The sequence below is a fragment of the Ctenopharyngodon idella genome, chromosome 10 (genome assembly GCF_019924925.1).
Source record: "Ctenopharyngodon idella isolate HZGC_01 chromosome 10, HZGC01, whole genome shotgun sequence".
In the NCBI taxonomy this organism is placed as follows: Eukaryota; Metazoa; Chordata; class Actinopteri; order Cypriniformes; family Xenocyprididae; genus Ctenopharyngodon; species Ctenopharyngodon idella.
In genome coordinates this window covers 35,807,682-35,825,212 of record NC_067229.1, presented here as the reverse complement: position 1 = coordinate 35,825,212, position 17,531 = coordinate 35,807,682, and the positions used below count along the sequence as shown (strand labels likewise).

At 37.4% G+C, this 17,531-nt stretch overlaps 1 protein-coding gene across 7 annotated transcripts in view; it reads left to right on the top strand.

Moving 5' to 3' along the window:
* Window positions 1-17,531, top strand: part of tiam1a (TIAM Rac1 associated GEF 1a) — a 68,328-nt gene that overhangs the window by 47,341 nt on the left and 3,456 nt on the right. For 4 of the 7 annotated variants that reach the window (XM_051910907.1, XM_051910908.1, XM_051910906.1 and 1 more), the window contains 12 exons: window positions 1,447-1,659; window positions 2,901-3,028; window positions 13,035-13,259; window positions 13,436-13,504; window positions 13,647-13,772; window positions 13,897-14,005; window positions 14,623-14,802; window positions 15,608-15,726; window positions 15,885-15,993; window positions 16,381-16,439; window positions 16,827-16,923; window positions 17,356-17,443. In XM_051910907.1, the coding sequence (XP_051766867.1) occupies window positions 1,447-1,659; window positions 2,901-3,028; window positions 13,035-13,259; window positions 13,436-13,504; window positions 13,647-13,772; window positions 13,897-14,005; window positions 14,623-14,802; window positions 15,608-15,726; window positions 15,885-15,993; window positions 16,381-16,439; window positions 16,827-16,923; window positions 17,356-17,443 (1,522 nt within the window). The other 3 variants (XM_051910911.1, XM_051910910.1, XM_051910912.1) reach the window with 3 other exon arrangements.

Below are 17,531 nucleotides of genomic sequence, written 5' to 3'. Positions count from 1 at the left end.
CTGCCAGTGATATCTGTGCCAAACGAATGCGTTCGTTAAGAGCAACCTTCAGAACGGGTTAAGACATTCTCTGTTCCAGTAAGTCCAGTTATTCAGTGTCAGAGTATTTTAATTAGTGGCACTTGCTAAGATAAGCATCGCTATTATTATTGCTCATACTAAGGGTCAGGGATTTGTGCTAAACCCCCAACCAAGTATTAAACCTGTGTGACTGAATGTGACTGAATGCACGGTATACAACACGCTTGAACTTTATCTGCTGCAAAAAACAAAAACAAAAAAATATTTAAACTGAGTCTTAGCTTAGGCCTGACCCATTTGGTTTTCAGCTGGTTTAGCTGTCTGGTCTTCGAGCCTAACTAGCTGAAAATTACCTAAACTCAAAGCGTAGACTAGCAAACTAGGTAAGGCTGGTTTAAAACATTTTTTCAGCAGAGTTTTGTTTCAGTATCGTTAGTAATTCTACCCAGAAGGCCTTGCAAAAGTGGCAGTGTACAAGAAAATGCTTGTCTGGATGAATAGTAAGGCAGATTGATGCAAACCCAAGTGGACAGTGTCTAGTGCGGGAATCAATTCTTTTTTTTCCCTTTTTCTTGGAAGAATATGCCCCAACAAAGCATTGGCTCATTAGGACCATGTGCTGTCCAGACTGAATGAAGTGTGTGTGCGTGTGTGTGCGTGTGTGTGTGTGTGTGTGTGTGTGTGTGTGTGTGTGTGTGTGTAAAATACACACAGACAAATTTGCTGGAGGTAATACTCAAATTCAGAGCAGTTTGAATGCACAGCACTGGGGGCGCTTGTTGATGACATCACCCCAACATTCATCATCACTCTACTGCCTGGGGCAGAGCCGAGCCATCCAATGAAAAACCTTTATTACAGCTGACATTTTGCTTCATGTAAAACTGGGTCACACTTCAGGCAATGTGTGCATGCATGCATGTATGTGTGTAAATCCATACAGCATTCATAAAAGCTCAGGAACAGAGGGGAAAATTCAGCTCCTGCGAGGGTTGGGAGGCTGGACATGGACGTCAATAATCAATTAAAGTGGCAGTCCCGCCTAAAGAGTGTTAACTGAGCTATTGGAAGCTAATTGAGCAGCTGATGTGTTGGTTATTGATAATTAAGAAAGGGGGAGGAGCAGACAAGGTTTTTCTTTGTTCTCATCCTGTTATGTGTAACATAGACAGTAAATCTACAGTACTTTTTAATAGAATGTAATAATTTTTTAACATGGTTATATGAATAATTAACTTTTTGCATTAATAGTTAACCTCTGACAGTGTGGAGTTTTGTACTTTTGTAAAGAAAACAAGGTCTTTTTTAAATGTTTTAAAAGGACTTCATGAACATTTTTGTCTGCCTCTGTGTTTGAGTAATGTAATAAAATTTTGAGGGGTTACAAACTTGATTTAATTTTTGTACAACATTGTGTGTGTTCAGGTCTGCGAGCAGGTGATGAGATTCTGAAATTGAACAGTAAGCCGGCGAGTGCTTTGGAGCTGGCAGACATGCAGGCTGCGTTTTCTCTGCCCTCTCTCACCCTGACTGTCAGCACGCTGCCTACTACCGATTCACACCAGCTGTGCCAGCTGCCTCCCCGCCGGTCGGACGGGGCGCAGGACCTCTGCACTGACATCTTTTCCCAGAGTCAGGGTAAACCTCATCACCACTGTCTTATTTTTTTCATATATTTCCATATTTTATTGTCGTTATCAATTCCATTTGGTCACGCTAGTTGATGATGAGACATTACTCCAACTGTTAAGTCATTTTGTTTTATAGTTTGTGACTTTGAAATCATAAAAATCAGTACTAAAATTTAACCGTACATCAACATATAATACTACTAGAGATATTAATTCTTTTTTTTTTTCTTTCTTTCTTTCTTTCTTTCTTTCTTGGCAACATTTATTTAATTAAAAATACAGTTAAACAATATAAAGATATAATTTAAAATAACTGTTTTCTGTTTTAATACATTTAAACATGTAGTTTATTCCTGTGATGGCAAAGCTGAATTTTGAGACAGTCTTTAGTATTATTTTAGTATAATTGATAAATTTTTTTTGTTTTTCAAATTTTAATTAGATTTTTTTTTCTCATTTCCTGTTTTAATTTAAGTTTTAGTAATTTTATTGTGTTTTTGTCATATATATATATATTTTTTTTTTTTTTTTTTTTTTTTTTAAATTTGTCTATATATTTATTTTAGTACTTCAACTTAAAACTTAACAAAAATGAGAAATAACAACTAGCTGAAATAAAATAATTTTCAATTAAATGTTTTATAGAAATATTATATTTCAAGTAATAAAAAATGTTTTTATGGTTTTAGTTTGAGCAAACAATAATAACCCTGCTTCAGTATCACATGATCCTCTATCATTCTAATATGCTGATTTGGTGCTCAAGAAATATTTTTTATTATTAATGTTAAAAACAGTTGCTGCTTAATATTTTTGCTGAAATCTTGATACATTTTTTGGGATACTTGGATGAATAGAAAGTTCAAAAGAACAGCATTTATTTGAAATCTTTTATAACATTATAAATGTCATTTTTGACTGTCATTTTTGATCAGTTTAATGTGTCCTTGCTGGAAAAAAAAGTATTAAAAGTTATTTCTTTAAAAAAAAAATTTTACCATCTGTAACTGTGGCTGGTCGTGGTACAGACTTGCTCAGGGGTTCTCAACTCTGGACTTTCCTGCAGAGTTTAGCTCCAACCCTAATCAAACACACCTGTACAAGCTAATCAAGGTCTTCATGATTACTAGAAAGCTACAGGCAGATGGGTTTGAAACTCTGCAGAAAAGTGGATTTTGAGGGCCAGAGTTGCCCAGCCCAGGTCTTGTTGCTCACCCAGTCCATGTCTGTCTATATTGCTCCCCCTAGAGGACATTCTGGATGAAGGTCTTGGCCTGGTTCTCCACAGCCCCGATGACACAGTGGAAGACAGGATAAACCTAATGGCTGAGAGCCCCGCCGACAGCCTGGAGGATGAAATAGACTCGGCACACAAGGTTAGAGACCACCTGCCATGAAGATTCATCAAAAAATTTGTACTCAAACCACCAACCGTCTGTCTGGCTGAATTGTACTAGATTGAGCTTCTGGTTTTGATTCACAGAGCATGTCACCCCAGTTTCTTTTGTGTCAGGGCCATCATGTATTTACGTTCTGTGGCCTCTGCTGTTATTTGGGGTGGGTAAATATAGACTCTATTTTCTGATATGAAGGGTGTCATCTGGGGTCAGAGGCTGACGGAAATCAGATGGCTGGTTAAGAGCTTTGTGTCATGTGATCTAAGTGACCTTTGATTTTAGAGACTGCAGCAGATGGGAAGACAGGTTGTCTTGCCTTGCGGATCTTCACATGTACACACACTCATACTCTCACACAGAGTGTTAGTGATGACATAGTCCGCTTGATGGAGGTCAAGATCAGAGATGACAGTGTAACCACTTACACAAGGATGGATAAAACTTGTCAACACAGATTCATACTTAAAGATCCACAAGTCTGAGACCACTAGTGAATGTGCTCCTATGGACCCTTTAAACAGACTGTAATGGCTCATTTCTACAGTTGTTAACATCGCAAATCTAGCAAAGTTTGTTTTAAAAAAAAATGTAATGTGCATTTACAATTTTTCTTTGTGTTTTAAGTAGCAAAGTTTTGGCTAACACTGCTGCGTAAGTGTTTTTAAAGGGATAGTTCACCCAAAAATGAAAATTCTGTCATCATTTACTCACCCTCATGTTGTTCCAAACCTGTATGAATTTCTTTTTTTTCTGCTGAACACAAAAGATGACATTTTGTAAAATGTCGGAAACCAAACAGTAGATGGACCCCATTGACTTCCATAGTTTTTTTTTTTGTTTGTTTGTTTTGTTTTTCATACTGTGGAAGTCAATGGGGTCCATCAACTGTTTTCTTACCCATATTCTTCAAAATATCTTCTTTTGTGTTCAGCAGAAGACAGAAATTGAAACAGGTTTGGAACAACTTGAGGGTGAGTAAATGATGACAGAATTTTCTTTTTTGGGTGAACTATCCCTTTAATACAACAGCTGAGGGAGTGACCACAAATTTGACATTATTCTATCTTCTGACCAGTGTGATCAATCTCTCAATACTTTTTTCATCTTTTGGAAAGTCATAAGGGAATGCAAAAATTATATGTTAGAAGTTTACCTAACTATGACAACGTCTGCTTCTGAGAACCCTGGAAATATAAAAAGAGTCCATTTGATCATTTTTGTAGTTTTATATTGTTACATAATTACAAATAATTTTATCAGCAGAAAAATTTGAGTGAAAAGTTGAACTGAAAAAATGAACATGATTTGGTTTGTCCCTATTTTTATATAATAACATTAGCACTCGCACTGCATGAACTCCTCAAGTATGTGTAAAATCTGATGATCATGGGATACAGCTTGATCTGAAAATGACCCAAAGACCATCTTGTTCTTCAATGGATGAGTAACTGACTGTTTGTATGAAGAGTCACAATGATCAAAGTCACAAATTTGCTTAATTAGTGATCTAGAAATAGTCCAGAATCATTTCTTTATCATTTTCATTTTATCATTTTAATTTTGATTTTGAGTCCCAGATTTTCAGTGTGGTCTCAGAGGTTTGGACTACACTGTATACAAAAACACACACTCTGCAACTTCCACTTCACACTGCAATGTTTTTCTCAGGGTAAATGTCATAAAGTCAGTCTCAGGATTGATTAGTCTCTCATGACGGTGCAAACTTTCTTCTTTTCCCTTCTGTGTTTGCTCTGTAGGTCAGTGTGATTGTTTTTCTCTGTTTATTGACCTGATGTCTGGCTTCCTTTTTTTTTTTTTTTTTTTTTTTTTTTTTTTTTTTCCTTTGGTCCTCTTTTGTTTCTCTTTGTATGTTTTCTCTCTCTCTCTTTCTCTTCGCGTCCTTGTCTGTCATACCGACACTGCCAGCCGGCCACAGTCTCCCTGGCCTGTTTTCATGCACACCATCTGTTGCAGGAACACATTTAGCCCTAATAATTCACCCACAGCAATACCACATTCTGTCAGAGCGTGTGTGTTTGTCTTGTCCTGTCCCCTCTGTCCCACCCAAGTGTCATGTTGTTGAATGAGTTAGTAGGATGTGAGTTTTGTGCTGGTAACTGAGATTTTGACACATGAAGTCACATGACTACACCACATACTGTAGATAGACTGTCATGAGTGCTCTTTTTGGACACTGTCAAACCAGGGCAGGGAGAGTCTAATTCTGGTTTACTGCTTCTCACTCAGTTGTGGCAATGGTTCTCACACGCACGTGATGCGAAAGGAACACTGTACTAAACTACTAACAGTTTCCTGCAATACTTATTCTGCTGCGGTGCAGTACTGCTACTGAATGTACAGTGAAACACACAGCGCGATCAGTGTTGTCCGATTCCTGAATGAAAGGCTCTTATGAGCCTGTTCTATTTAGAGAGTGAAAAACACACAGTGTAACCAGTGTGGTAATGATTCCCTAACAAATGACTCTTATGATCTGATTCTTTAAAGTGAATCAAAAAAACACAGTGTAACCAGTGTAGCCTGATTTCCAAACAAGCTACTCTTGATTTACTACTAAGTCTATCAAACAGATACCGTGCAATTAGTATAGTCAGATTGCTGAACAAATGACTCTTATGAGCTGTTTTTTTTTTAAAGTGAATCAAGAACACGCAGTGCAGTCGCTGTAGCAAAATTCCTGAACAAATGACTCTTATGAACCAGTTCTTTTTTTTTTAGAAAATCAAAAACATACAGCGTAACCAGTGTAGTTCAACTCCTGAAGGAATGACTCTAATAAAACATATCTTTCAGTGAATCAAGCACACACAGATTACAACTAATTATGAGACTTAAATGTTTAGTTACTGGCTGATCCACATTGTTTTGTCACAGGTATTTTAAAAAGATACATTTAATAATATTTGTTAAATATTTAAGGCCAGTTATTGGATTACATTTATGCCACCTCTAAAACGTAATTAAAAGCCTTTGTATAAACCTTTTGCAAGAATCATTTTAAATTGATTTACTGAACATATCTCGTATATAATTTGGCAATGCAGTGTCATTTAAAAAAATAATATTGTGTGTGTATGTGCTGGTTTGACCTACATTGTGAGGACCCTAGTCTCGCATAGCCAGACCTTCAGACTGACAGCAGAAGGTCTGGACTCCATAGCAGCTTTTGTTGGCTACGAGCTGCCCAGAGGCCGTCTGACTGACATGTAAAACAACCAATCAGTGATCTTTTTGTTCCGCATCATGTTTAGGGGCTTGAAAATGTAACGAAATGTCCCTACAATAACAGTCTATGCTGCAAACTTTACATACTTCACATACTTTTGAAAATCCAACGTTTAGTTGATCCTGATAAGCGCTCATTGTCACAGTTGTAAACACAATGGCGTTCTTTTTCCATGAGGGGGTTTGGCATCAAGGCATCTTTGTTTACAGGCGGCAGGAAATCCTGTAGAATTCAACCAACCAGATGATGGCTTCAGAACTCCTGAAGTGTTTCCAGTGTTGTGTGCCATATGCCTCAGATGTTCAGCCAACGGTCCATGGCCGTGACGTCTGAGGCTGAGACTATGAGGACCCTAATGCTGCCTTCATGTGCTGTCGGGGGGGGGAACACTGTAACAGCAGTATTTCTCCCCTCTACCATGTGTAAATTTTATGGCACGTCCATCTCGGGAATTTGGGTAACAAAATTATTTCCGAACTTCCTAGTGGTAGACATCAGAGGGCGTTCCTGTGCAATTTTTACATAGGAAACTCATATTTACGATAATTCTGATAGCACGTGAAGGCAGCATTAGTCCTTATTGTAGCGTGTATTCAGGTTTTAGACCACGCCCCCTACATAATGAGGACATGCCAATGTCCTTTTAATTCAACTGCCAAATAAACATACTAAACAATTTTTTTTTAATTAAAAATGTAAAGTTAAGTTTTCTATGATGAGTAGGTTTAGGGGCTAGAAAATGTCATTAGTTCAGTATAAAAACCACTACGGCTATGGAATGTTCTCATAATGATAGGTGTACCAATGTGTGTGTTCCTTAAACAACTATGGGGATCAAAGGAAAACAGAATTAGATTTTTTTTAGCTCTCTATTCAGGCAATTGGGCTTAACTTTACCAAGTTTACACGTTTTCTCATGTCTATTCAGTTTTTGAGTTCTTAAAAGTACAACTGAAAGCTTTCTCTAACACTGTACTGTCTATTGTTCTGTCAGAAATGTGTATTTGTATGTGGTTTTGACAGAAAGATGGGCAGGGAGAAGCTGATTCAGCTGGGCATAATTTATGAGATTCATTTTCTCTCATTCTTTCTCTTCCCATATTAATCACACGGCTGGTTATCGTTATTATCTCACGTCACTTATGTTTTCTTTTCTCGCTTTGAGACGAGGGAGAACGAGAGGGGGACATCTCCTTTAATTAGCTCTGCATTCTAATTGCTTGATTATGCACATCAATTCGAATCGCTTAACGCTGATAAATTATGGAGAAACCCGCCGGAGGAAACAGACAACCTAGAAGACAAAGGACAGGAGGACTTCATTATTTTTCCAAGCTTGATAATGACTGCATGTATCTCGCAGAGGGTGGTGCAACATCCTGCTAAACCCAAAAAGTTCTTCCCCTGCCAGTCTCTAGACTTATTTACAATGCAAGTTCAGCCAGCCGAGCAGTTCTGCCCTCGAGTTATCACTCTTGAGAGAAATACGTATGCATGTTCATGGGTTTAGGCGGTTAAGTGTCTAAATATTGACTTTTCACATCTCTCTCTGTGTGTGTGTGTGTGGGAGGGGGAAGGAGAAGAGGTTTGTACTGCAGGATTCTTTTAATCGTGATTGGTTTGAGGATGCACATGATGTGGAGCTTTATGCTTGTTACAACCTGCATCCCATGAAATCTCTTGAGAAATTTATGGATTTGCATGTTTTTCCAGTCGGAAATGCTCAGAGGCGCTGCAAAGCCTTAAGTTTGTGTGTAAGGTGAGTTGTGAGAGAAAGAGAGAGAATTTGGATAAGCAAAGAAGTTTCTTGACTTGGGTATGCAAACCAATGCTGTTCTGCCATTAAAGCAGAGCTGTACTTTCATATTTGAGTCCATGAGCTTCAATAGCATGCTTGCTAAATGTTAAACTTGTCTGAAAATACAGTGATGTTTAGATAACCATGGATATAATTCGACGCACAGTTTTGAAAGTGAAAGCTCCTTCAAACTGAACACTGTTTTGTGTGCTGGGAAGTCTGTTTCAGAGCCTGATAAGGTCATTTCTCTGCTTTCCAGAGAAGGAAACATTCCTCTTCCTGACTTCTATGAGTCTGCGCGTTGATAAGATGAGTTAACAAGCCAATAAAGGCTCATGACAATGTGTGACTGTCTGTCTGCTAACTTTCTCTGAAAGATAGACATTAGCTATTCAAATAAAGCGAGCAGGTCGGAACTCGTGATGCACTGGCTGAATGAGTGGAGTTTTGATTGTCATTTAGCAGTATCTATGATTTCCAATTTGGGTTTTGGTGTTTTTGTTGTTGCTTGGTAACTTTTTGAGCCGTTTCCCTAAAATATATATATAATAATATAATATAATTTTTGACTTTTTTTTCTTAGAATTGCAAGATATGTCGCAATTGCGAGTTATAAAAACAGAATTGTGTGATATAGTCACAGTTTCGTGTTATAAAATCAGAATTGCAAGATATAAACTCGTAATTCTGACTTTTTTTTTCGCAATTCTGACTTTTCTCAGAATTGTGAGATATAAACTCGCAATTGTGAGATATAAAGTCCAATTCTGAGAAGAAAAAGACTTTTCTCAGAATTGTGAGATATAAACTCGCAATTGTGAGATATAAAGTCCAATTCTGAGAAGAAAAAGACTTCACAATTCTGACTTTATAACATGCAATTGCTCGTTATAAAGTCAGAATTGGAAGATATAAACAATTCTGAGAAAAAGTCAGAATTGCGAGTTTATATCACGCAAATTTATATCATGAGTTTATTTCTGACTTTATAACGCACAATTCTGACTTTATAATGAGCAATTGCAAGACGTAAAATCGTAATTCGTAAATCGTAAAGTTGCAAAGTCGCTTTTTAATTTTTTTTTATTCAGTGGCGGAAACAAGCTTCCATAGATTTCAGTACAATAAACATTCAGATTTTATATTTTCAAAGAAAGTGTTTGTTTTATTGTTTTATTTATGTAGATAACTGGTATCACTTGCATAATATAGAATACAGTGTATGTGTATATGTGTGTGTATATAAAATGTATGTGTGTGTATATACTGTAGAGAATGACAGGAAACGACTAAGGAAAAAGGGGAGAATTTTAGATTAGAAGATGTTTCAAGCCAGACTCGAACCTGTACCACCTGCATGAGCACCTAAGATCAACCTCAAGAGCCTGTTCACTAATGGTTCTGGCACGTTCACCACGGTTCTGGCAAAACCATCTCTGCCTATGGTTGTTCTTTTCTATACTTTCATCATAAAGGCAAACATTGTGCCACACCTGTCCTCTTTGTTCTCTGCATGTTGATGTTTTCACCTGAGAAAGCTGTGCTTTTCCCAGCTGTGTTATGATGTGAAGCTTGTGTCCCAGTGTTCCCCTCCCCTTCTGTCGTCTTCATCCTGTTGCCGACAAGATTATTATTATTTTCTCTCTCTCTCTCTCGTTTTCTCCCTCTCTCTGTGTGTTTATTGTACCACCACAGCTGTCAGATCCCCATTCCATCCATCCGGCTAGAAACCAGCTCAGACAAGCAGAGACATAGGGAGAAATTCTAGGAAAGGAGGGAGGAGGCTGTGTTGGACAGGGAATCTATCGTGAATTGTAGAGTTGGTAAGGAAGAAGACGCATTCGCTGTATCCGTTTCTGGTTGGAGAAGCTCGGTTCTTGCTCTCACGGTCTGGTAGTGACACGTTTTGGACGCAAAGATAAGCTGGAGGTGGAGGTGCTTCCTGTGTTGATTACGGGTCGCCCTGCTGTGACATCTGTGACCTTTGAGGGGCAGAATGTCTGTGCTGTGGAGATACAGGAGCTCCAAACGCTCCTCAGAGTCCATCTATGAAATGCTGCAATTGGTGAGCCTGAGTGTGTTTGCTTTTGTGTACGTGATACTTAATCAGCATTACATAACAGTTCATGGGCTCCATTTTCTAACACACTGTGTATATTATGTCAGATTTAGAGGCTTAGTATGTCAAGTGTAGATGTATAGTGTTGTGCAGGACAGTTTGAGCATTTAAAGGAATGTTCTAGGTTAAATACAATAATAAGTTCTATAATGCAGCTAAGTACCTCATAAATAATGACAATTTGTAGCAGCACTAAAAACTATCACAGTGTTTTAATAGTATAACTGTAGCACGTAGGGGCTGGTGTGGTGTTTTTTTTTTTTGTTTTTTTTTTTTTTTTTACCAAGCCAGTCTTTGCAAAGTTATATCTAATCTTTCAAATCGTCATTACTAACTGAAAAGGTATTCTTGATTGCTTTCGCTTGGTTTTTGTTTGAAAAGACATGAGGTAACTATCCATAAAGTACTGTTTACATGGAGCAGATTCCAACCATAGTAATTACATCAGTAGAACATAAACAAATTCATCTACCTAGAAAAGTAGTCCCTCTTCAAAAGAGCGCTTTAGGAGATATGAGAACATTTCTGCTTTTAAACCTGCAGGAACGCCCCATAGACTTCCATTGTAAGCAGGGTTTGACATTAACTTTTTTTGCTCACCAGCCACTGTGGCTAGTGGTCTTCCAAAGTTACTAGCCACTCAGCATTTTCACTGGCCATGATTTTGACATCAATACCATGGGGAAAAACTGCCATATAGATATTTTTAATATTATCTCATAATTTGGCAGCAGGTATATTAGGCTGCTGTCACTTTAAGACCTGAAGCACGGATCCATTATACTGTTACATGTGCGTTTTCTTTCTCTTGGTTGCATTCGAAATCGCATATTTCCCTACTATATAGTAGGTGAAAAACAGTATGTTACAAAAGTATGTCTGAATTTACAGTAATTAAAAGAGTTGGCAGAAAGTACCCGTATGGCCCACTTACTCGAGAGTGTGCAATTTCGGATGCAGCCCTACTGTTTACGTTCGTTTACTTGCCAAGTATTGCAATTGCCATTTTGCCATTATTTTGTGTATATTTGACTGTTTAAGCGTAATGAGCAGTGAAAAAGAACTCAATTTAGTACTGAGAGGCGGCTTTATGTGTGTGCACTTTGGGAATGAGCACAAGATCTGCGGGAATGAGTGAAATTATGCACAATAGGCGCAATCCTATGCCGAAATTCAGAGTGATTTAGATCATTTTACAGCTCATGTAGCATAATATTTTACTAAATTCATGTTAGTGCCTAGGAAAACATTTCTTCTTTTACACCTGAATGCTTGCCCCAAAGACTTTAATTGTAGGTGCATTACTTTACATGTTTTGTTGTTGTTGTTGTTGTTGTTGTTTGTTGTTGTTTTCACAGACCAAGGAAAGACTCTATTTTCCATGTTAATCAACAGCATACCAGAAGTTGTGGATAAGGTTTCAGGTTTTATTTAACCCGGAAAAACGATAGCGCTCCTCACTCATATCTCCCTACATCGCTCCACCTCTCTCCAGGCTGTCCAGGCTGGTTAAGGCATGCTGGGGTGTGCGGGCTTTTTGTCAGTCCGTCACTATGTGTTTATCAGGGAGGAATTCATTCTGCTGGAAGCCCCATCTGTCCTCCGTATCTCCTGTCTTTGTGATTCTGTTCCACCTCTTTCTGAACATCACCCTGAGCCTGAGCTCTTGCAATAGTGCTGGCTTTAAACTTCATTCTCTGAAATACGAGATGTGACACTGGTTGAAGATTTTTTTGGATCGAAATCTGTCTTTTTGGATAGGTTTGTTTCGTTTAGGCGGATTTTATTTGTTTTCTTTCAGGTATTTGGAAGTTATATGATGTGTATGAATATGTATTATGTAATATTTGTGATATCTCTGTATTTTCTTTTTTTTTTTTAATTGCATTACATTCAGTAAGTAGTACGTTTTTAGATGTACTTTTTGTGTATTGATGTGTGTGAGAGGAAAAAAAGGGTGCTTTGAATGGTGGGAAGCTGAAATAATCTTGGCTAAGGGCAGTGTGTAGCCTACTCTTTGTTGACATGTTCTTCAATGGAAAATCCACCCAGTGCCAGATTTCCCACGGAGACGAATTGTTCAGTACTAAATTAACTAGTACTAAAGTCCTTTCAGAGTGCTGACATAGACCCTCTTAAAGTTATTTACCACACAGACACTTCTAATTACACTTTACCCAAGCATTCATAAGGCATGATGTGCCTTGTCTTTGGAGTTAAGCCAGAAACTCGCTGAATGCGTGTTTGGAACTGGAAATGCTTCTTTCTGACTCCTAAATGCTACGAATACCTGTGTGGGTGTGTGCCTGTTACTGGTGAACATTTTAGAGGCATATGGATTTTTTTATTTATTTATTTTTTAATCAAAACTTTTCCAATTCAAAGAGTTTGTTACTTGAGTCATTGTAGCATTTCTTGCATTGTGTTTGTGATTTATATACGTTTTGTGCTATATATATATATATATATATATATATATATATATATATATATATATATATATATATATATAATAATAATAATAATAATAATAATAATAATAATAATAATAATAATAATTATATATATATATATATATATATATATATATATATATATATATATATATATATATATATATATATATATATAATAATAATAATAATAATAATAATAATAATAATATATATATATATATATATATATATATATATATATAATAATATATATATATATATATATATATAGTTTATATATATACTTCAAACTATATACTATAACTTTTATACATTTTTATTTTTTTTTCTCCTGGTGTTTAAATTTAAATTGTTTCCCTCCACAGAGTACCGAGCAGGTGACTGCTTTCTGCCGCAATCTTCATGATATGAATTCCACTGAGGGTCCCATTTCTTGTTCCTCATCTTCCTCCACATCTTCCTCTTCATCCTGTGTGCCCAGCCCCATCTCACCCATGCCTGTTCTCTTCACGCCCCGCCAGCTCTCCGATGCTTATAAACTCCGTAAAGTCATCAGTGAGCTGGTGGACACTGAGAGGACCTATGTTAAGGTCAGTATCTTCTGATGTGTTTTCAAAGCATGCTGTGGTGCTAAAACTTTGATCAAACTTTTTTTTTTTTTTTTTTTTTAAGTCCTGAATGTCCACACAGAATAAACATAACTGCTACATTAAAATCACTCCTGATTACACGGAAGCCAAACATGAAAAAGTCTCTCTCTCTACAGGACCTGAACATTTTGATAGAGCGCTACCTGAACCCCCTGCAGAAGGAGAGCTTCCTTTCACAAGATGAGGTGAAACAATATTTCCTTTTTTATTTATTTATTATTATTTTTAAATATTCTTTCTTATGTAATTATGAATAATATTATTAACTTATGAAAATATTATTGGTAAATTGTCCTTAATATTCTCTTATTCTCTCTATATTCCTAGCTGGATGTGCTTTTTGGAAACTTAGTGGAGATGGTGGAATTCCAAGTGGAGTTTCTGAAAACTCTGGAAGATGGAACCAGATTAGTTCCAGATTTAGACAAACTAGAGAGAGTGGATCAATTTAAGGTGCAGTTATATTAGTCAAATCTGAGTAGATGCTAAATATGATTAGCACCATAACAAGGTCACTATCTACTAATTGCATTGCACATTTTCTTTGTTTTCTAATTCATTCTCTTATAACTTCCAGAAAGTTCTGTTTTCTCTTGGCGGATCCTTCCTGTACTATGCGGACCGTTTTAAGATCTACAGTGCATTTTGTGCCAGCCACACAAAGGTCCCCAAGGTCCTTACCAAAGGTAACACCACTTCACTCTCACAGACTGATTTACTTTAGAATGAGCACATTTAGCACTGATTTAAAGTGCAAGGAAGCCTTTAGGTCCTTCAGGTATCTTGTTATTTTAGCGTCATGTTCAGTGACTGGATAGTTAAAGTGCTTACACGCTTTCTAAGTTTGCTTAGTTCTTGTTCCGAACCCTTACCACCAGTTTTCTGAATTTATTCAAAGCTAGAGGATGTTTTTTACTCCTCACATGGAAATGATGTACCCCAAAGCATTTTTTTTTTTACTGAAGAATGATGACCCCTTTTAGGGGTCTACTGTAAAAAAAAATTGCCATTTCCCAAGGCACCAAGCTTTTTCACTGATCTATATGAATGTAGATGGTTCCTGTGGGAAAAGTGGACCAAGTTTTAAAGACAATGAGAGACTAACTAATATTTGTATAGTTAAATGTGTTTGAGTGTAAAATGTGAGGCTAACATTCTGGCAGTTGAGAAAGCTAAGAAGTTGAATTACTTGAATGTGTAGGTCTTGAACACCGTGAGTTGAGTATATTAAGATAAATCAAAGTCTAGTTTGAGGATACAAATTTCTGTGCCATCCCATAATTTCTCCTCTCTTTTGATGCAGCTAAAACAGACCCGGAGTTCAAGGCGTTCCTGGCTGAGAGGAACCCCAGGCAGCAGCATTCCTCCACGCTGGAGTCCTACCTGATCAAACCCATTCAAAGAGTCTTAAAATACCCACTACTCCTGAGGGAGCTTCACTCTCTCACCGACCCCGACAGCGAGGAACACTACCACCTGGATGGTAAATATGGAGATTCAGATACTAACTCAGCATAATGTTAGGATCTATTTTTAGAATAAAATGATGCAGCTCCTATTCTGAGAAAGGTGAGCAGGTTTTTAAGACTTTTAAAGGGACCACATTATTAAAAATCCAGTTTTGCTAGCTCTTTTAAAAATTGCCTGCTCTTCCCAGTTCACTCAGACTGTTTATCAATGCCCAGCCAGTGTAAACTATACTAGCTTCTACGTGTAAAATATTAGCCAATCAGTAGGGCTGTGCAATAAATTGAAATAAAACCATAACTTACATTTAGGAAAGCAACATGCACCAACCGTCTTCACAAGCTTGTAATGAGAAGCGCTTATAAACTGGCTGTTGTCAACAAAAGGGAAGCTTTGAGGGGTCCCCATAAATATTAGTATTTTACAGTTGTACTGTAAAATTTATTTTTCATACTTGATATTACCGTTACAGTGAAATATTACAATAGTAATATTTCTTATTCTCATACTACTACTTATTATTATTATTATTATTATTATTATTATTCAGTCATTTTGACATAAATTTTGACCAAACAAGCAAATCATTTTACATTTTAACCCACCACTCCATTTGCACAGATTTTTTTTTAAAGCTACAGTAACAAACAAAAAAAATTTAAAAAGTCCTGAACCTTTACCAACAGTAAAACAAAATGAATCAAAATGTCAAGTATGGCAAAAGATTCAGATGAATCCAGTGCCAAATGGGTGTTGTAGCCTGCAATTCTCGCTATAATTGACTTTAGTTGTCGTTTACTGAGTCTCTTATCTTCTTGTAGTTGCTATGAAAGCCATGAACAAAGTGGCCAGTCACATAAACGAGATGCAGAAGATTCACGAGGAGTATGGAGCTGTGTTTGACCAACTCATCAGCGAGCAGAGCTCTGAGAAGAAAGAGGTACAATTCCACTATAACAAGTCTCCCATAGGTCTTTGTGACTTAAATATTTGAGCAAGAAGCATCAACAAATAATTTAATGCCACCACCAAATGTCTCCCTAATAACTCCCTAAAAGTGAGAAGATTTGGCTTTACAGCTGTTTACTTGCATCCCAGGTTGCTGATCTGTCAATGGGCGACCTCTTGCTGCATGACACTGTGGTCTGGATCAACCCACCCTCTTCTCTCATGAAGGGGAAGAGAGACCCAGAGCTGGCTGCGTTCGGTGAGTGCTCGTGAAGCGCTTCTTCCCGAAATAGAATTCTGTTCTCTTATTCATTAGTCTGTTCCCTACAGTAATGGTTTCCTACATCAGCAAATGCCAGCTGTGTCTTTGGGCACAATGGCATTAGAGGAACCACCTTGTCCTGTGGCTCTTAAGACATTAAAGTTGTATTTATATTTTTTTCCCTCTGGCTGAGACATTTTAGAAGAAGAAACCCTTCAGATACTTTAAAAATGGGTCAGTTTGCCATTGAAGTTTGCAGTGTTTCACCGGGTCATGTTTTTACTCTGAATATTCTGAAGAGCCCCAAGCATCTCTATTGTGAATGTTTAGAGTTGTATGGTTTTGTGTCTTGATTTTTTTTTTTTTTTTTTTTTTCTCCTTCAGTTTTCAGAACGGCAGTTGTTTTTGTGTATAAAGACTGCTCCAAGCACAAGAAAAAAATCGTAAGTGCTTTTTCCCTTTCATTATTCATTAATGGAGACGTGACATAGGCTTGCAGAGCTAGTTTAAGTGCCCGCAGACTAGCGCTTTTAAGAGGTGTAGTTTTTGTTTTTTATTGAAGGGCACATTGTTGAGTGTGAAACAGGAATGCCCTTCTCTCGTTCTTGACTAATTTCTGCTATCTCTTCGGCTTATTTCACATGGCCAACAAAACTCTGTTACCATGGACTCAGAGATATTTCACTTGTTTGTGATATATAAAACTATAATGTGGTTTGGAGAATATATCACTTCCCTAACTTCCTGTTTTCAGTGTGTCAGGTGGTTGAAATGTATTTTAAGTGTGCTCTTAGTCCTCACAAACATTTTTTGGTGTTATTTTGTCTCAGGGTGGATCTCACAGAGCGTCAGTACTTGATGAGAGAGACCCGTTTCGTTTTAGACACATGATCTCTACAGATGCTCTCCAAGTTCGCAACCTCCCTAGTAAGTATTTGTCTAGTAGTCTTATTCTTTTCCCACGGACCTATTGAGAATTGTGTGGTAGATTCGCTTCAAGCTGTAGATTCACTTTAACAATGCGAGTAATGTATTTTACATCCCATGAACTCTTAGTAAAGGCTGCTTTTGGCTCAGTGGAACTTTTATGGGCTCAGGCCAGAATGTTGTTATTCCCTATTGATAGGGGAGGGGTCAAAGGTCATCCTACAGGAATTTGGGGTCTGCACTCTTGTTCATTGTCCCAGGGTCCATGTCTTCGTTGAGGTTCATTAACCCTGCCCTGATCTCATGGGTTTTTAATGTTTTTCATTGCACTACCACTGAAGATGTCTTACACAAGGCATGCAAAAGATTTTTATGGGTTTCCCACAGTCCTTTTAGTATCATATAGTTAACCGGATGTTTCTTTCATCTCAGATTCAGAAGGATCTGCATTGTGTGAGATTGTTCACATGAGGTCAGAATCTGAAGGGAGACCCGAGAGGACCTTCCACATCTGCTGCAGGTGAGATGCGGTCCAGAACGCCATGCACACCTAAGCCCTGAAAACTGACAGATAGAACAAGATCATATTTCCTCTAAGTCAAAATAAA